The sequence below is a fragment of the Bos taurus genome, chromosome 9 (genome assembly GCF_002263795.3).
Source record: "Bos taurus isolate L1 Dominette 01449 registration number 42190680 breed Hereford chromosome 9, ARS-UCD2.0, whole genome shotgun sequence".
NCBI classification, from domain to species: Eukaryota; Metazoa; Chordata; class Mammalia; order Artiodactyla; family Bovidae; genus Bos; species Bos taurus.
In genome coordinates this window covers 22,907,978-22,928,980 of record NC_037336.1, presented here as the reverse complement: position 1 = coordinate 22,928,980, position 21,003 = coordinate 22,907,978, and the positions used below count along the sequence as shown (strand labels likewise).

Sequence of the window (21,003 nt, the reverse complement as noted above, 5' to 3'; positions counted from 1 at the left end):
GATGCATTCTGTGTGTTATCTGAGTATTTGGTAGAAGTAATTTTTTTATCTCTACTTGTAGGAGATTATAAAAACGTATTTTATGAGGAGCCCACGTGGAACAGGAATTTATTTTTAAAATAAATGCTACTGGGACTGGGAACAAGTGAACCTTTATTTTAAAAAAATGTATTTTAACTGTGGGAAAAAATTTTAAGAGATAACTCACCTCAGCATTAGGAATGTATATTTTAATTCTGTTTAAGGCATCCTCTGCAATGAATTACTCAAAGCATATCTCTTGAATTACAAAATTCATAAATGACCAAAAAAAGAGCATAAACAAATGTAAAGTTCAACTCTTACTCCTTTCCTTCAATACCCCTGTGTGTGTAGCATTTTTTTGTGTGCCTCTGTGAATATGGCAGTATACCTTTTCTTTTCAAAAGATATCTATTGAAGATTTCCCTATTCTTAGATCTATTATCTCTTGTGATATTTTTTATGCCTGCCAATGAAATGAAAATTTTGCATCTGATAAGCAGATTGATAAAGGTGGCATCTCAACTTTCAGTAAGATTCATAATATTGTTCTAGACTTAGAAAGTAGCCACACATATGACTTCATCCTATATTTTAAAGAACAAATGAAATTGAACATTGCTATTTTTGCCAGTAAGTATGACTAACAGTTTTACCTTTTTTTTTTTTTTCTTTTTTGGTTGTTTGTTTTGTTAAGTTCATGAGGATTTCTTTTTTCTTAAAATAATGTGTTGAACTTTATAAACATTTGCAAATGTAAAAAAATAGAATTATGAACTTCCATCAGTCATCTTGATTCATATAGAATGCTTCATCTACCCCTTTTATTTTTAGTTTTTTGCTCAAGTGCTTTAAAGCAAATTCTAAACATTATGTCAATTCACTCCTATATAGATTATTCTTTTTTGCATGACCACAGTGTCATTTTCACACCAGACAAAATACACAATTATTACTCAGTGACACAATAGCAGGCCTTTAGCATCTGATGGGCATACGATCCTATCACTTCATGGCAAATAAAAGGGGAAGAAGTGGAAACAGTGACAGATTTTATTTTCTTGGGCTCCAAGATCACTGAGGACAGTGAGTGCAACCATGAAATTAAAAAACACTTGCTCCTTGAAAGGAAAGCTATGACAAACCTATACAGTGCATTAAAAAGCAGAGACATCACTTTGCTGACAAAGGTCCATATAGTCAAAGCTTGGTTTTTCCAGTAGTCATGTATGGATGTGAGAGTTAGATCATAAAGAGGGCTGAGCACCAAAGAATTGATGTTTTCGAATTGTGGTGCTGGAGAAGACTCTTGAGAGTCCGTTGGACAGCACAGAGATCAAACTAGTCAATCCTAAAGAGAATCAACCCTGAATATTTATTGGAAGGACTGTTGCTGAAGCTGAAGGTCCAATATTTTGGTCACCTGATGTGAAGAGCCAGCTGATTAGAAAAGGCCCTGATGCTGGGGAAGATTGAAGGCAAGAGGAGAAGGGGACAGCAGAGGATAAGATGGTTAGGTAGCATAATCAACTCAGTGAACACGAACCTGAGCAAACTCGGGGAGATAGTGAAGGACAGGGAAGCCTGGCATGTTGCAGTCTTTGGGGTTGCAGAGTCGGACACAACTTAGCAGCTGAACAACAACAACCAGAATTCCCTGGTGGTCCAGTGGTTAAGAGTCCACCTGGCAATGCAGGGGACACGGGTTCAGTCCCTGGTCTAGGAAGATTTCAGAAGCTGTGAGGCGACTAAGCCTCTGCACCTAGAGCCTGTGCTCTACCAAGAGAAGCCACCACAATGAGAAGCCCACACACCTCAAGAAGAGAAGGCCCATGCGTAGCAATGAAGATTCAGCACAGCCAAAATAAATAAATAAAAATTTAAAACAAACTGTAAAAAAAACAGTACCTCATGCATTCAATTGTGTGAATTTTGATTCAAAAAACCTGACACTAGATGATACTTCTAACAGAATTGGTAAAATCTGTATAATGGAGGACAAAGGAGCCTGGCGTGGTGCCATCCATGGGGTGGCAAAGAATCAGACATGACTCAGCAACTGAGCAACAACACCTTTTGACCACCTTCACCCATTTTTGCCCATCCCTGCAACCTCTAATAGCCACAGATCTGTTCTCTGTGTTTAAAAGTTTAGTCTTTTGTTTTCTTAATAATTAGAAAGAATTATTCTAATAATTCTAGAATTATTCTAGAAAAACTGCCTGCTGTTTTAATCTGTATCCCTATTGATAAAGTTGGATTTTTTAAGTTTAACAATGTTCCAGGAATTTGTTCTAGCACACTGTCTCTGTCTTTTCAGGTATAGTACATATATTAAATGGAAAAATAGAATTATATGAGTGGGTTAAGTATTTTTAATTTCTCGTGGTGGTTATGAATTATAGATTACTTTTACATAAGTTGCCCTGGACTGGGAGTCAGAATAATATGAGTTCAAGTTCTCATTCTTCTGTTTTCTAAACATATGAGTTGGGGCAAGTCACCTACCTTTCTACCTTTGTTGCCTGCCTATTTTATTCTAAATCCCCTGGAGGAGGGCACGACAACCCACTCCAGTTTTCTTGCCTGGAGAATCCCTTGAACAGAGGAGCCTGGCAGGCTGGCAGGCTGTAGTTCACAGGGTCGCAGAGTCAGACACAACTGAAGTGACTTAGAACGCACCCATACGCATTCTAATCAAGAATATTGAGGTGCTTTTTAGAATTTTTAAGATGCTTCTTGTTCAAATTACTTGGCACATGTAGATTATAAGGAAGTGATTTGGTTTGGAATAATTGTTCTGTTCATTATTTTGTCTCTAGACTTGAAAAAGAAAGATCTCTGTGCATGTGGTTTATGCATACAAGCTAAGTGTATTCCCAGTATTTAGTAGATGGCAAAATAAAATGTAAAGTTCAATGTATACTCGAGAGATCATGTTAAAATTATATATTCCTTTTAAGAAAAGCTGAATGACATTTAAATGACATTTTTCTATTCTACAGAAACCAAAGGCAAATACCAAAGTAATTTGTAAGCGTTGCAAGGTAATGTTGGGAGAGACTGTGTCATCAGGTAAGAATTTCATAATACAAAAAAGCCCAAATGACTGCCTTCTTGTTATGTATAAAAAAAAAACAAAACAGGGGATTTTATGGGACATATATATGAAAGAGATGACTAATACATGTTATAGAATTGAGAATTGATGCTTTTAAAAATAGAAATCAACTAATATATCATCAATATGCCAAGAAGTTTGTGTATTTTGACCTTGATAAGTACATCGTAATGAGTCTTAAGTATTCAGAATTTGGGTCGTTTCAATATTGTATATCTTCTTTTAGATAAAAAGTAGTGTAAAGTTTGTTTCTCAAAGAAGGTGGAAGCTTTTTTTTTAAATACAACTCCTCAGTCAGAGGAATTGGTTACCAGGGATAATGGAGGAGATGCTTTTCTTGGTTGTTGTCTGCCTTAGGGCTGTGTTTTGAGGCTTGGGAATGGGGAGGGGGTGGGGGGGTACACAGAAGTTGTTGAAATGGAAGAAGACACATTCTGAGTTGTATCCTCTGTTCCTTGTTCTTTTTCCCAGTAGTGTTAATTATATTTTGTGTAAAATCTGTGTTATGCCACTATAAAGTTTAATAATGAAAATCCTGATAATTAAAATTCATCACTCTTTATAGATGTGGTTTAAAAATGTCTAGAGAGCTCCAGCACATGTTAGCTTCATGGGTGAAGAATAAGTGTTTTTAATATAATTAATTAGAAGATGTGATTTAAGTGAAACTGCCACCCTCAAGGGAAAGCAGATGGTGGCATTTTTTGTTTGTTTTTTAAGATCATCAGACTCTCATAAGTAGTCACTTGCTCAGAGTGAACAGAAAAGGAATCATGAGTAGCAGTATAGCGTGCCACCCTCAATGTCATTTTTGGAGAATGAAAGCAAGTCCCTTAGCAACAGTTTAGAAAATCTTAAGGCTTCCAGCTAAATAAGGTGAATTGACTTTTTTCATGCTTTTCTCTCCTCCCTGAAGCCCAGTTAAAAAGTCAGTTAAGGAATTTAAAAAAAAAAAAAAAAGGACATCCATGGAGGCAAAAGAGAAGTGGAGAGGAGACAACAGTGATGTGAACCGGAGGTATAAGCAGACGTCTTTGGAAGCTGTAAAGCTGAGAGCGGGGTGGGAACACACTTGGCTGTGTGGAGGAGGCTGCAGCCATGGTGTCTGCAGAAGACTGATCATCTTATCACGAGGGAGCCAGAACTCAGCTGTGGAATCCCAGAAATGGACAGAATTGAGAGATAGCAGTTATCACGGACAAGGGGCTGAAAGCAGGAAGTTTTAATTCAAAGTTTGTGTAGGAGCCGTTAGATTCCTGAGACTCTTTCTCTCTTTGCAACTTGCTTGTACATTAACGGTAGGAGATTGGAGCAGCCTTTCTTGGAATAATGGAAGTGGACTAACCAGAGAAAAGATCTGCAGACACTGATTCTTAGGGATCATTCAGCAACAACAACAAAAATGAGCTTATATTCAGCCATTCTACTGTCAACAAGCCTTATAACCACCCAAGAGCTTTCTCTTAGCATTTTATTACTTTACATTTAAATATGAACAGATTGCTGAGAATCAATAAATGTTAAAGACAGTCCAAAGCAAATAAATAATCAAGTGCACGGGGCAGGGGCATTGAAAAGAAACAAATTATGTATAAAACAGAAAAAAAAAAAAAATCTCTTAAAAAACCATAATAAATGTCCTTGGAGAAATGAAATAATACTGCCTCTACAATTCAGAGAATGTCACATTAAAGATGTAATAGCTTAAAAAAAAAAACTAACCAAAAGAAGATAAAATTAAGGAATTATTTCAGAAATCAGGATCAAAAGACAGAGATTGAAAATTGGAAAGGAAATTAAAAAGAAAAAAGATCATGTAAGTTTCCTAAGGATAGGAATATTGTCTATCTCATTTATCACAATGAGTTTAGCCCTTAGAACAATATTTGACATCTAGTGGGTACCCAGTAAATATTTGTTGAATGAGTGAATGAAATGAGCCTTTTAGGACATCCAGCACCTAGCTGAAAATTCTAGAAAGAGAATAGAAACAACAAGGTGTGGGAAATCCATCATAACAAATAAAATATAAATAATATATTTATAATATATTATATATATATAAAATATTATATATATAAAAAATAACAAAAATCCATCAAGAACAAAAATACTAAAAACACACTAAAAAGATATTTCCTAGAACGAGGACTTATGGGCCCCAGCTGAAAACTGAAAGTATACACTAACTGTCTTAAACAATTAATGAAGGATGATGAGGAAGCTGCTTAAAGCCACATCACAGAGTAATCTCTGAACACCAAGGACGAAGCTTCTAGAGAGCAAAAAGCAGGTAATGTACAAAGGATTAGGAATTAGAATGGCACTGAACTTCTTAACAGCAGCATTGAAAGCTAGAAGATGATGAAAAATGCCCTCATAATTTAGAAGGAAAAAGATTTTCAACCCAAAATTCAGCAGATAGTCAAGCGTGAAGATTATAAATACATTTTTGGAGCTATAGGGCCTAAAAACATGGACCTCAAAGTTATATTTTCCTTAGGGAATCTACCATAGGGTTATGCATCAGCAAAAGTAGGAACTGAACCTCAAAAGAAAAAATGTGGGATTTGGGGAGCAGATTATTCAACACAGGAGAATGAGTTAAGGAATCCCACTGGGAGGGGTGTACAGCAGGCCCAGAGAATAACAGTCTGGATTGAAGCAAGCACAGAGAAGATTGTAAAAGAAAGATTTTTTTCAGTTATACACCGAAACTGATAGTCATTGAATTGTTTGACCACATATAACAAATAATCTGGAGATAAGCCATTTTGTCATATGGGCAAAGTTAGCTAAACGTGTTTGGAAAACAAAACACATGAAAAAGCAAGCAGTTATGCACTGTGGGAAACAGAAGATTGAACAAAAAAGGAGCAATCCCGGGGTATGATTATGGTTACAATCATGTGAACACTGAATAGCAATTTAACCAAAAACCTTTATGATGTGATACCTAAGTATATTAGGAGGTCATTGTATGTGAGCGTGTGTCAGGGGGTAATGTAAGAAAACGTTACCCACATCTACTCTAAAAGTAAATTAGTGGATCCCCAGTGGAGCTCCCCAGGTGGCACAGTGGTAAAGAACCTGCCTGTCAGTGCAGGAGACGCAAGAGACTCGAGTTTGATCCCTGGGTCAGGAAGGTCCCCTGGAGTAAGAAATGATAACCTGCTCCAATATTCTTGCCTGGAAAATTCCACTGATGGAGGAGCCTGGCAGACTACAGTCCATGGGGTCCCAAAGAGTTGGACGTGACTGAGCGACTGAGCACACCCATAGTTTCAAAAATGGTGGCATAAAGAGAATGCATAGTTCCCCTCTGAAGGAATCAAGTACAGAACTGTACAAGTTCAGAAGAACAGCTATTAGAAAATAACCGAAATGAAGCAATGATTTGAGAAATGTTCCGTTATCAAAAACTGCTACTGCTTTGGGCTAAAATGGCAAATTTGTGGCTTTTTTGCTTGAGGTCATTGCCATATTTTCCCTAGCCCCTGAATTTGGGAAGGAGAAAAAACACAGCTTTATTATTTATAGGTGGTTAAACATTTGGTTCAGGGTAGGCAAAGGAGAAAGTAGAAATTTAAGAGGGGATATTTTGAAAGCAAGAATGTCCTGGAAGGGCTGAGCTAGCATAGCTCTGACTGATTGCTAAACTCTACATACATACAATAGATGTCAAGGAGTCCATTAGGAACTGAAAGCTTAGAGAGACGTGAACATTTATTGTGCCTTTGGTTCATTCCTTAGTCCATATACAATTTGGGTAGCAGAAGGTGGAAGCCTTAGTGGTTTGAAGTATTTGAGAAGAACCTTGCCCTAGATTTGCTGATAGCCAAACTATGTAGAGATAGCAAATACTCTCTAGGGAGTCAAGCTAAGCAAAAGACAACTGAGCATAGACACGGTGACTACATACTGTGGCAAGGCATATTTTGTGGTTTTTTAGTCCAAGCTTATTAATTGACCTATAAACCAACAACCCTTCAAAGGATAAAAGAAAATCCAGAATTACTACAGTTCGATGGACATGAATTTGGGTGAACTCCAGGAGCTGGTGATGGACAGGGAGGCCTGGCGTGCTGCAATTCATGGGGTCGCAAAGAGTCGGACACAACTGAGTGACTGAACTGACTGACTGATTACAATAATATCCTATTTCCTTTTAGAAATTATTAGCCATGCAAAGAAAGAGACAGGAGTGGTTCATACTCAAGGAAAAAGCAGGACTCAACGGATGCTGAAGAAGTACAAATATTAAATTAGCAGGCAAAGATGTCAAAATAACTAATTATAAATATGGCAAAGAATTAAAAAGACAAATTAATAGCAAATCTCAACAAATTAGAAACTTCAGAGAAACACCCAGTTGGTAATTACAGAGCTGAAAAGCACAGTAACTAAAGAAAAATTCACTGGATTAACTAAAACCTCGTATTTGAGATGATAGAAACAAACAAAAATTATTGAAGATAATGAAAGTGTTAGTCACTTAGCTGTGTCCAACTCTGCAAACCCATGAACTGTAGCCTGCGAGGCTCCTCTGTCCATGGAATTCTCCAGGCAAGAATACTGGAGTGGGTTGCCATTCCTTTCTCCAGCGGATCTTCCCGACCCAGGGATCGAACCCAGGTCTCCTGCACTGCAGGCAGACTCTTTACTATCTGAGCTACCAGGGAAGATAGGTGAATAGAAATTAATCAATCCAAAGAACAGGCAGGAAAAAAGTCTCAAAATGAAGAGAATATCAGACTTGTGGAACGATGTTAAGTGTTTTAGTAAATGTGTAAGTGGAGCTTTAGAAGGTGAGGAGAAAAAACATCAGGGAAAAAAATGGGTGAAATGTTGTGAAATTTGGTGAAATATTTTAACTTTTGGATCCAACAACTGCAGTGAATCTCAAGTAGGATAAACACAAAGAACATTTCACCCAGGCATATTGTAGTCAAACTGATAAAAGCAAGAGATGAAGAGAGAATCTTGAAATTCAAAATATTGGGGGAGAAAACAGTAACACCTCTCAATTAATAATTCTATATCCAGTAAAGCACTACCTCAAAACTGAAGGCAAAACAAGGACTTTTTTAATAAATAGGTGGAAATAATGCATTACTAGCAGACAATACTAAGGACAGTTCTTCAGGCTAAGTGAAAGATAAGCAGATGCTAATTGGAATCCACAGGAAGGAATGAAGAGCAAGATAAATGGAAAATATGTAGATTACCACAAAAGCACACTCAACAGAGGTTAGCATAAAATTAAAAACCATCTTTTCCTTGCATTTGCTAGTGCTCTAAAATTAGAATTTTGATATCGAAGACTACACAAAGTGAGAATCTAACAGGTGACTGCACAAAAATATGAGACCCTGAATGACTACATGGCACAGTGAAGGCAAATCACAAGTGAATACAAGCCTGTGAAATTACAGACAAATATCAATCCTTTGAGACTGTAGGAATTTCAGATCTTGAACGTGGTTAGTCTGCTTAGAACTAGACATAATGCCACGGGCCTGGGAAAATCAATTGCAAGTCATCTCTGGAGGAAAATACCTCATTGTGAAAACTTATATTATTCCCACAAAGAATTTCTCAAGTACAGTGTGTACCATACAACCAAACATAAATAGTCACATAAGTAAACTAGACTTCTATCAGTGAGAAATAACAAAAACAGCAAATAGAAACAGACACCTGTTACTAGAATTATCAGATATAAACTGTAAAATGACCGTGCTTACTGTTGCTGCTGCCAAGTTGCTTCAGTCGTGTCCGACTCTGTGCGACCCCATGGACTGCAGCCTACCAGGCTTCTCCGTCCCTGGGATTCTCCAGGCAAGAACACTGGAGTGGGTTGCCCTTTCTCCAATGCATGAAAGTGGAAAGTGAAAGTGAAGTCGCTCAGTCATGTCCGACTCTTAGCGACCCCATGGACTGCAGCCTACCAGGCTCCTCCATCCATGGGATTTTCTGGGCAACAGTACTGGAGTGGGGTGCCATTGCCTTCTCCCATGCTTACTGTATTTAACAGCATAAAAGACAGGTTTGAAATAATCAAAGGGTAAAGGCAACTAAAACAGTAAGCATATTTGGAGAAGATCTGCAACAGAATTTCTTAAAAATATAATTGAAATTTAAAACTCAGTGGGTAGCTTAACAGCAGATTAAGCACAGCATGGAGCAAGAATTAGTGAACAGAAGATAGATGAGAAGAAAAATCTGTAATTCAGCACAGAGAGACAAGAAGGTAAAAAATACAGGAGAAAGGGTAAGAGACATAAAACGCAGAGGAGATCTAATGCATGTTTGATCGTGCTTCTAGAAGAAAGAAATAGACTAGAGCATAGTATTTACAGAGAGAATTGCTGAGGATTTTGCAAAAGTGACGAAGAACTACAATTTGTAGTCTGAAGTCCAGTGAATTCTAAGTGTATGAGGCCCAAATGAGAGAAATACATAGAAGTATATAGCTAGATACGTCACAGTGATACTGAGGGAAAATTAAAAAAATGGAAAACGAAAAATTCTAAAGTAACAAAGGAAAAAGACATTACCTTCAAAGGGACAGCAGAAATAGAGATCTGAAGACAGGAGAATGATAGTGTGCACAAAGGTTAAAAACTGTTAACCTAGGATTTTATATCAGGAGAAAATGTCCAAATACGAAAGAATCAAGACAAGGATAAATATATTCTCTGTCAAGCAAAAACTAGGATAATTCAATTCTAGTGATTTGGTTTCTTATGAAAAGAAATTTTACCAGTATATTAAGCAAAAGAAATGACTCCAGAAAGAGGGTCTAAGTTCTTGAAGGATTGGTCAAGAAAGTGGCCAATATGTTGGTGACACTAAGTGAATGTTAATTTTGTAAATTAGTACTACCTTGTGGGATTAAAATTGTGGAATTAAACTATAGTTTCGACAACAACTGGGACAAAAGGATCACTTTAGAATGTTAAAAAGTTCAATTCTGCATCTAATAGCATGATTTTAAATAGTAAAGTGAAAAATTGAACTTCAAGGGGAAATACATAAAGTCATCATAATGATTCAAAAAAAATAATCCTGTTTTTTTTTTGCCTTTTTCTGTGTGTTGCCTTGAGCAGTTGTAAACGTTTACAGAAGATCTACAAGGAACAATTTTTCATCTTATTAAAACAATTAAAAATTTGTTGGCACACCACTTTTAATGACTATAAAATTCTGTTGCTGAAATATATAGATGTTTATTTAATTCAACCATCCTCAATTTTTAGAAATTTAATTTTGTAGTATTTTCTATTAATATTATTGTAAGCACCTTAATAGATAAACGTTTACAGATATCTGTGAGTATTTCTTTGAGATAAGGCATTTAATTATGGTGTTAAAAATGTATGCATATTTTTTTTTCACTTTGATTTTCTCAACCAATTCTCAGCCAAAATGTATATATATTTTTAATGCCTTCACCAAGTGGCTTTCCAAAAATCTGTTATTTGCAATCCTGACAGCAGGAGGAGAATAAGTGTAACTGTTTCTCCATATCATCATTGCTGCTACAATTTATTTTTCAAAAACATTTTTCTATTTGATACTAAAAATATTTCATTTTAATTTCCATTTCATTACTAGTGAGTGAACATTTTTCATGGATTTTTTAAAAAAATCAAAAATGGTTATGTTTATGTTCATTTCTGTTAAACATTTAGTTTAAATTTTTCTGTAAATGAAGTAATCTGATAACCAGATTTGGTAAAAATTGGATATTAATACACTCATTGAGATTCTGGGTATATATTAATGTAAGGTTCACAGCTTCTGTGCTTGGGCTTTAGAATACTACGATTAAAGAGGCTTTTTCAGTGACTCCTAGGACTGTGGCTACTCTACAGAAATGAGGAAACCAAAAGACTGAGTTTTAGATGAGTGGACTATGGTTGTGATGTGCCTAGTTTTTATAACAATGCATATTTGTGAACAGAGTCTTGCTGCACCAGACTCATCTAGGGCATGCTCTTCTGAAACAACACTGAGCTATCTGAAGTCTCAGGGCTGTCATTTATAGTTTCATCAATCTTTGTCTTCTGAAGCTAAGTCACTTTTAGAAAAGTTTTACTGAATATTCATTGTACCAGTATATCAGATATTTATTTTGAAATGTCATAATTTGAGACCAACATGCCCACAATAGAAATACTAATTGTGGAGCTTTTAAACATTCTTATTTTTTGTTTCTAGAAACCACTAAGTTTTATATGACGGAGATAATTATTCTGCCATCTGAAAGAAATTTTCCCATCATACCAAGGTACAAATAGCAAATTGTTTGTTCTGTAATTTCACATGTAAAGAAAGATGGAAACAATTGATTATTTAGGAATTCATTTTTATTTTTGTTTGCTTGGAAAGGAAAAATGAAAGCCTTTGGAAGGGCTTTTAGGTAGTACAATGAAAGCACAGATATGAAAGATTTGAAGATTTATTTATGGTTTGTTTACATAATGATATAAACAAGTGTGCTCTTATAAATCTAGTTCTGAAATTTTTTTGTGCCCTTTCTATGTGCTAGATAGCCAAGGTCTTATAATCATCCATAGGTTTTTGAGTAATTATTTCTGGTTTTAGTTTAACTTACTTGCAACGTGGGTTAGTTTTCAAATGACTTCTGTGTTTTTAAAAGGAATATTGCATATCCACTAAATTCATTAGTATTTCTTTTCTTTGAATCTTTTTAGTTTTGCAAACGAAAGTTAACTGTAGCGTGTCTTTCAGTTCATTTATTGATGTCTAAAAATTATGGCCCTCTGACTATAACCTTGAACTGCGTCTTCTTATAAATACTTTGATTATGCATCTCAGATCTGACGCTCTGAGGGGAAGCAAATCGAAAACATTGGACATAATACTGTCTAATGTTTGGAAGGAAATTTCTCATCTTCTTTTATAACCTAGTTATTCACTGTTTAATTTACCACAGCTTAAATGGAATATTGACTAATCTGACAGTGTATTTTTTTAATTTCATGGAGGAAATACTTAGGTTAGGCTTCCCTGGTGACTCAGATGGTAAAGAATCTGCCTGCAATGCAGGAGACCTGGGTTCAATCCCTGGGTCAGGAAGATCCCCTGGAGAAGGGAATGGCTACCCACTCCAGTATTCTTGCCTGGAGAATCCCATGGACAGAGTAGCCTGGCAGGCTACAGTCCATGGGGTCACAAAGAGTCGGACACAACTGAGCAAGTAATACTTCTTACTTTTCACGTAGATAGGTTGGGGTGGAAAATGTATTAATGATTGAAGAATAGGGTATAGAAAGACTGGCTCAAGAACTTCTCTGGCGGTTCAGTGATTAGGACTTCATGCTTCTACTTCAGGGAACATGGGTTTGATCCCTGTTTGGGGAACTAAGATCTCACAAAGACGGGTACAAATACCAAATACGTTAAAAATAGATTAAAATGAGCGCAGATTGTGAGGGAATGGGCAGCATACAGAAAAATCTGGCATGCAGCCACCTCTGCTTCTTCGGTACCCTGTGGGTATTTGGGGCTCTTCTTGTTAGTTATTATGAGAGGCTCATTATGAAAATTGGTTTCTGTTCAAACAGGTCTCAGTTTGTACAGAGCGTTCTCGCCCAGTGTGTGGTGGAACTCTCCTCTGCTAGAAGCACTTTTAGATTCACTATTCAAGGTCATGATGACAAAGTGTACATTCTGGTAAGAAGTGATTTTTGCCCAGTTTTTTGTAGCCTACTAGTTCAGGGGCTCAGAAGTTCTTTGGGTTTTGTTATTCTTAATTCTCAGGTCTAGAAAATAAGTGATCAAAATTTTTAAAATTTTAATGTCAGCTTAATTCACAAATCAAGTGCCTTTAATTGAATAACAAATGATTTACCTGCTACTGTGTAGAAATCCCATGCACAGAGGAGCCTGGTGGGCTGTAGTCATGGGTTCGCAAAAAGAGCTGGACGTGACTTAGCGACTAAACAACAACAGTAATGTGCTAGGTACTAGGAATTCACAGAGAAATAAAACCTAATTCCTGTTCTGGAGAAGCTCATGCCACAAAATAAAGTTTTTCTGCTTTCAGTTTTTAATGGCTTTGTCAGTGTAACACAATTCTCTTTTTCACTTTTTACCTCTTTATTTGATACTCTTATGCTTAAAATATGTTCTATTGATCTTGCTTTTATCATTTTGTGTGTGTGTGTGTGTGTGTGTGTGGTAAGAACACCTAACGTAATCTACCCTCTTTACAGATTTTTGTACTATAAAAATATTATTTTATATGTTATATTCCAGCGTTGTTAATTATAGGCACAATGTTGTACAGCAAGTCTCTGGAACTTACTCATCTTTCCCAGCCATAACCTTATATGCTTTGATTAGCCACTCCCTGTTTCTCCCTCCCTCCAGCACCTGGCAACCACCATTCTACTCTCCACCTCTATGAGTCCAGTCAGTTCAGTTCAGTCACTCAGTCATGTCCGACTCTTTGCGACCCCATGAATCGCAGCACGCCAGGCCTCCCTGTCCATCACCAACTCCCGGAGTTCACTCAGACTCATGTCCATCGAGTCAGTGATGCCATCCAGCCATCTCATCCTCTGTTGTCCCCTTCTCCTCCTGTCCCCAATCCCTTGCACCATCAGAGTTAGACTATTGTAAATTCTTCATGTAAATGGAATCATGAAGTATTATCCTGCTGTGTCTTATTTTATTTATCATAATGTCCTCAGGGTTCATTTGTATTGTCACATATTACAAGATTTCCTTCTTTTTAAATGCTACTATTCCACTGGGTGTGTATAGCGCATTTTCTTAATCCATACATCGTTGGTGGGCATTTACATTGCTTCTGCATCTTAGCTATTGTAAACAGTGCTGCAGTGAATATGGAAGTGCAGAGATGTCTTCAGGATCCTGATTTCAACACTTTGATGTTTGAGAAGTAGTGGCAAGTTTTGGAGAAGAGGCTTCACAGCTAGCAGAATCATCCCCTACATAAAACACAGGCGTCTAATACTAAACTGCAGAAAAGAGTTTAGGACATTATGTAAAAATCCAAGACTGCGGGCCCAAGTCTCTTGTCTGCCTCCACATCAGTTTTATTCAACCAGTAAACATATATTGAGCACTTCTTATTTGAAAGACATTGTCCTAGATGCTCAGGATAGAACAAAAATGCCTTCAAGGACCACACGCTAATACGGGAGCATGGTAGCTAAAAGGAGGGAGGGAATTGAAGTTGTTACTTCATACTGCTTTGTGACTGATGATCCATCACAGGGACTTCATGCTTCTCTAATTCCAGATAATTTTTATTCAAGGTTAAAATATTTTCTAAGTAAGGGTGACACTAAGTCATAGTCTGAAATCAGCTTTAATTTTCTTTTTTCCACCATTTTTTTTCCTTTGGCCCCACCTCGAGTCTTGCAGGATCTTAGTCCTCCAACCAGGGATCGTGCCCCTGCAGTGGAAGCAGAGAGTCCTAAGCACTGGACTGCCAGGGAATTCCCTCAATTTTCTTTTCATCTTTTCAAGTTGAAAATCAGGAAGAGGAATTTTTTTAAACTTACTACTAGTGTATATTTAAGTTAAAATTTTTTTCTTTCTTATAAAAGTAATACATTCTCGAAATACATTCTGACAACATGGAGAACATAAAAGAAGGGCTCCTTCCTTCCATTTTGTCCCCTCTTCTGCCCTGCTGTGTCATACCATCCAGAGGTAATCATTAACAGTCCATTTTCCCCCTGTTTATATGTAATACACCCACAAGTATTTGTAAAAATAACACAATGCTGTGATTAGCATCATTCTTCAACATGTGTACTTGACTCAACCATGTATCATGAGTCCTGTTTCTTGTTAGTGTAAATATGGACTCTTATTAATGATTAGAATTCCACTGTATGGCTGGTAAAGACAGTGCTTCAGGGAAAATCATCTTTGCATGTGTATTTTAGTCCGTTAGAAACAGATTTTTCTCATCACTCTTGGAACTTGTGTATTTTAAACTCTGATAATTATTGCCTCCAAAGAGTTGGACTAATTTATCTTTTACAAACCTCCTTTATCCTCTACAGACATTCTTGGTACCCCACCCAGGTCCCCTCTCCTTGGCTGGTCCCCCGTTTCCCAGGGATGAGAGTTGCCTGCTCATGGCTCACAGCTGCCCTAGTTCAGAGACTTGTCCCATCTGGACAGATGAAGCCTGGCCTGGGGAGTTTCTTGTCCTCTCTCACCCCCACCCCTGTCCTGCTCAGCCTACTGCCTGTGACTTGACCCTGGGCTACAAAACTTGCCATCTCCTGTCTCAAAATGGGACTGATTCTGTGGGTGGGATTCAGGTTCCAGGGCTCCCTGTGAGATTAGGTTGAGTCCACATCACTGGCCAACTCCTTCCCCTGCCTTCTTCTCTTTCCCTTCCACCCTTTCTCCTGAGAGTAAATCCTCAACTAATCAACTGAATCCAAATCCAGAAGCAGTCTCCCACAAGCAGTGTGTGGGAAGACCTGCTCCAAACCCTTCTTCTGAGCTCGATGTTGTCAGTCTTTTTGTATTTGCCAATCTGATAAGTGAAAAGGAGTGGCACAAAAATTTTGTATTTCCTTACTAGTTAGAGTGACATTTTAATATATTTATTACTTATTTCTTCTGTTTAATTATTTTCTTATTCCTCACCTATATCTCTCTTGGTCTGTTTTTCCCACTTGCTGATTGCTGCTGCTGCTAAGTCGCTTCAGTCATGTCCAACTCTGTGCGACCCCATAGACAGCAGCCCACTAGGCTTCCCCGTCCCTGGGATTCTCCAGGCAAGAACACTGGAGTAGATTGCCATTTCCTTCTCCAATGCATGAAAGTGAAAAGTGAAAGTGAAGTCACTCAGTCGTGTCCAACTCTTAGCGACTCCATGGACTGCATCCTACCAGGCTCCTCAGTCATTGCTAGGAGCTCTATAAATTGTGGATAATAACTTTGTGTTACATATTTTCTCCTAAGCAATTGTCTTTAGAAACTATGTTATCATCGGCTCTGTAAACATTGTACTTTTCAAGTCTTACCCTACTTCAAAGTTGCATACATGATTTTTCAATTTTTCTTTTTTTGGTGTTTTATAGTTTTATCTTCTTTTAAAATAGGTTTTTCTTTTTTTTTTTTTTTTTCTTTTTTGAGTGGTGGTATGAGATATGGATAGGATTTCCCTGGTGGCTCAGACAGTAAAGTGTCTGCCTACTATGCGGGAGACCCAGGTTCCATCCCTGGGTCAGGAAGGTCCTCTGGAGAAGGGAATAGCAACCCACTCCAGTACTCTTGCCTGGAGAATCCCATGGACAGAGGAGCCTGGTAGGCTACAGTCCAGGGGTCGAAAAGAGTTGGACACGACTAAGCGACTTCACTTACTCACTTACGAGATATGGATAGGGTGGAGATAATTCTTTTTTTTTTTTTTTTTAAATACGCTTATGCTTAGACTTTTCTCTTCATTTCTTTAGCTATGGCTTTTAAACTCAGACAGTTTGGTGATTGAATCTTTGGGACAGTACACAAATATCAAAAAATTCCCTGTGTTGGAAGATGTATTGAAGCCCGATTCCAATTCTGCCTGCAATGCAGTCAAGGTCCTCTACCAGCCATGCATCAAAAGCCGGAATGCAGAGTAAGTCATGCTTTCGTATGCTCCCTCCACTTTGTGTTTTCCTTTCTGCTGCCATGTTAGTATTAAGAAATTAAGGAATTCAATGGGACTGTGCCACTTCCCTACTGGATGCTGCTAGCAATCATACTGCTACATATTGTGCTCTCAAAATAGATTGGATCATTATAGATTATTTATGCTAATATGCAGAAAGCTTACTTTTACTGAAAATAATTGCCCCCCCCCCCCTTTTTTTTTGGTAATCTCAGCTGTCTGTGCATATGGCTGCAGTACTAAATCAGGCTTCGACAGCTATGAATATTTACTGATAAACGCTTTCCAGGCATTTGGGATACAGTCGTGAACAAAACGCAGTGCCGGTTTCCTAGGGTTGTCATTCTCATAGGGGGAAGGCAGACTGTAAACAAAACAGACAAAACATCAAAGACTGATAGAGCTCTTACTGTAAGTCAGGTGCTCATCTGAGGGCTCCTAGCTCATTCAAAGCCTAACAGTAATCCTGTGGGGTAGGTGCATGTATCAGTTCAGTCCAGTTGCTCAGTCACGTCCGACTCTTTGCAACCTAGTGGACTACAGCACGCCAGGCTTCCTTGTCCATCACTAACTCCTGGAGCTTGCTCAAACTCATGTCCATCAAGTCGGTGATGCCATCCAACCATCTCATCCCCTGTTGTCCCCTTCTCCTTCTGCCTTCAATCTTTCCCAGCATCAGGGTCTTTTCCAGTGAGTACACGTATCACCCTGTGTTAAAGACAAGGACACTGAGACACAGGCATTAAGTTACTCTAGTGAACTATAAAGCAAGTTAAGATAGTTGGGGAGAGGAGGTGTGGGTGTAGGAGGTTGGCATTTTATACTGAAAAGTCTTCCTCAGATAAAATGACATTTAAGTGGAAACCGTGAAGGCAGTGAGGGGAGTGAACCGTCTCTGAGGAAGAGCATTCCTGGCAGAGGGAACAGAAAATGTTCTTATTTGAACAGATTGGAAGCTTATACTTGTCCTGTACTCGCTGATGGGTTTGATCAAATTTGTACTAAGAACAGAAAGATCCCAGTCTTCTGGGAAGTAAGTAAGAAATTCTTAAAAATTATTGCTTGTCTTTTCTTTGAATTATACAAGCAGTACAAGTCATAAAATATTCAAACAGTAGAGACTTACATAAAGTAAAATATGAAGGTTCTCCATCATGTCCCTCTTTAGAAGAAAAAAGTATGTTCTGTATTTTTCCACTTTGTTTTTTCTTTTTTGCATCTTAACGTAATTTGAATGATACATGTGTATTTTTTCACACTTACAACAACAACAACACTGTGTCTTGGAGATTCTTTCCATGTCAATGCTTGGCACTTTATGAAATGAATGTACTGTAAGTATTTAACCATATTTCTGTTGATAATATTATGTTTTTGCTGCTTTAAGTAGTATTGCGCTGTGTGTGTTGTACATTTGTTTTGTGATTATGTATAGTTTTTATGAGTTATTTCTAAAAGTAGAATTACCAAGTCAAAGAGTATGACTTTTAAAATTTTGATGGTAATATCAAATTATTTTGCAAAAAGGCATTGCAAGCTTGTCCTCCTACATAAAGTTTCTATAAATATCCTTTTCTCTATACCCACACCCAAGCTGCCACATAGATTTTATTTTTGCCCATCTGATGCCAGTCTAAATGAAACAGACAGTTGACTATCCTTGTGTTTTATTGAGGCATGATCAGAGAATATGGCTTATGTATTTGATGCCTTGGGGACTTTGTTGAAGAATGTGTGTATGTGTGTATTTTTGTTGTTATTTAGAACTTCAGTTGTGTCCGACTCTTTTGCGACCCCATGGATTGTAGCGGGCTCCTCTGTCCATAAGATTTCCCAGGCAGGAATACTGGAGTGGGTTGCCATTTCCTTTTCCAGAGGATCTTCCTGACCCAGGGATGGAACCAGAGTTTCCTGCATTGCAAGCAGATTCTTTACCACTGAGCTAGCAGGGGAGCTGCACGCGTGTGTGGGCGCCCGTGTGTGTGTGTGTGTGTGTGTGTACCTTTATATGTTTAGGTTTATATAGTCAAGTTTATTACAACTTTTTAGTTCACCCTTTTTATTTATTTGAAATGTGGCTCTTTTGCGAAGGGCATGTTAAATCTCACTATGGTTATGGAAAAGTCGTTTTCTTCTGGTTTTGATGCCTTTTTCTGCATAACATGTTTTGAAGCTACGTAATTAGGTACGTAAAAGGTTTGTGCCGTAACAACTTGACTGATTGCATGTTTTATCAGTAAGATTTTTCTCTCCTTTCACTTGATACTCTTTTTCTTTAATTCTGGTTTGCCTGATGTTATTATCACTATATTTACTTCCTTTTTTAAAAAATTATTGATTTGTTATCTTGTTTTTCATTTGTTTCTTTTCAGCTGTCCAATGTTATCTTAGGTCTATATCTTGTAAACATATACCTGGTAAGCAGCATGTAGCTGGATATTTTAAAACTGCAGTGTGACAGTCTGTTTATTTTAATAGTGAACTTAATTCTTGTTTATTGTGATTACTGATGTAGTTGAACTTAGTCTGCTTTTACACTGGTGGCCTTCTCTGTGTCATTGCTTTCCTTTGATGATTTGAAAGTAAAAAATGTCTAAAAAAATTTCAAAAAAAATTTGAAAGTAAAAATGTTTTTTAGTGGTTAATGTTAAATTTTTATTACACATCCTTAAACTTGTTTTTAACATTGGTTATCAATACCTATATCTATTTAGTATCCATTCTCTTCACCAAAATAAGAAACTACTCTTAAAAAAAAATTTTTTTTGTATATTCTTTTCCATTAGGTTTATCACAGGGTATTGAATATAGTTCTCTGTGCTTTACAGTAGAACTTTGTTATCTGCTAATTACAAGCTCCCAGTTCTCCCCTCCCCGACTCTCTTTCTTAACAAGGCTTCACGTTCAGTCTCTCCCTCCTAAGATACTTTCTCTCCTTTGGTGAGATCATTTATGATTCTGAATTCTGATGATGGAGGTTGCTTCTCCTTTTTTTAAAATATTTTATCTATTTATTTGGCTGCGTCAGGTCTTCATCGTGGTGCTTAATTGCTCCATGCCATGTGGGATCCTAGTTCCTCAACCAGGGATGGAACCCATGTCCCCTGCAGGGCAAGGCAGACTCTTAAGCACTGGACCACCAGGGAAGTCCCATGGTTGTTTCTTCTTAAGGAAGTATCAAGCCAAAGCTCTACCCCATTTGCTTACTTCTCACTTGTACTCCTGCATAATGGCTATAAATGGCTTTATATTTTTATTGTATAAGTGTGTTACCATAAAGGAGAAGGCAGTGGCACCCCACTCCAGTACTCTTGCCTGGAAAATCCCATGGACGGAGGAGCTTGGTAGGCTGCAGTCCATGGGGTCGCTAAGAGTCGGACACGAAATGTGCAGGATTATTTGATGGTTTTAAAAATATTTACAAATAGCATTATATTGTATGTGTATTTTTGCAGTGTTTTTAAAGTCATGATTCTTTGTTCCAGTTGTTTGATTTGATAAGTCTAATACTTCTTTTAAACTTGGAATATAGTCAATCCTTGAATATCTGAAACTGGCTTATACCTCTTTTTGTCTCTTGGAAAACCTTAGGATTTTTCTCTTTATCTTTGGTTTCTAAGATTTCATTCAAAGGTCCAGATGTAAGTGTTTATTCAGAATTTTCTCTAATGTCATAAACTATTCCTGCCTTACAGATGCAGTGTTCCCTCAGTCTCTGTGAGAATAATAATTAAAGTCTTCTGTTTTTTTATTAACTCTTTTTCCTTGAATATTATTAACTTTTCTCTTTCTGAAAAGAGACCTTGTGTTTGGTAGGGGCTTCCCTGATAGCTCAGTTGGTAAAGAATCTGGAATTTAGAAAGATGGTAACAATAACCCTGTGTACGAGACAGCAAAAGAGACACTGATGTATAGATCAGTCTTATGGACTCTGTGGGAGAGGGAGAGGGTGGGGAGATGTGGGAGAATAGCACTGAAACATGTATAATATCATATATGAAACGAGTCGCCAGTCCAGGTTTGATGCACGATACTGGATGCTTTGGGGCTGGTGCACTGGGACGACCCAGAGGGAGGGTATGGGGAGGGAGGATGGAGGAGGGTTCAGGATGGGAAACACAGGTATACCTGTGGCAGATTCATTTCGATATTTGGCAAAACTAATAGAATATTGTAA

The 21,003-nt window shown here is 37.5% G+C and overlaps 1 protein-coding gene across 7 annotated transcripts in view; it reads left to right on the top strand.

Moving 5' to 3' along the window:
• UBE3D (ubiquitin protein ligase E3D) overlaps positions 1–21,003 on the top strand; it is a 179,701-nt gene that overhangs the window by 29,604 nt on the left and 129,094 nt on the right. For all 7 annotated transcript variants that reach the window (XR_003036229.2, XM_059889652.1, NM_001075711.1 and 4 more), the window contains 4 exons: positions 3,027–3,096; positions 11,369–11,438; positions 12,739–12,847; positions 16,630–16,793. Coding sequence is in view for 6 of the 7 variants with exons in the window: in XM_059889652.1 (XP_059745635.1) it covers positions 3,027–3,096; positions 11,369–11,438; positions 12,739–12,847; positions 16,630–16,793 (413 nt within the window). In the remaining variant the exon portion in view is untranslated. The remainder of the gene's footprint in view (positions 1–3,026; positions 3,097–11,368; positions 11,439–12,738; positions 12,848–16,629; positions 16,794–21,003) is intronic.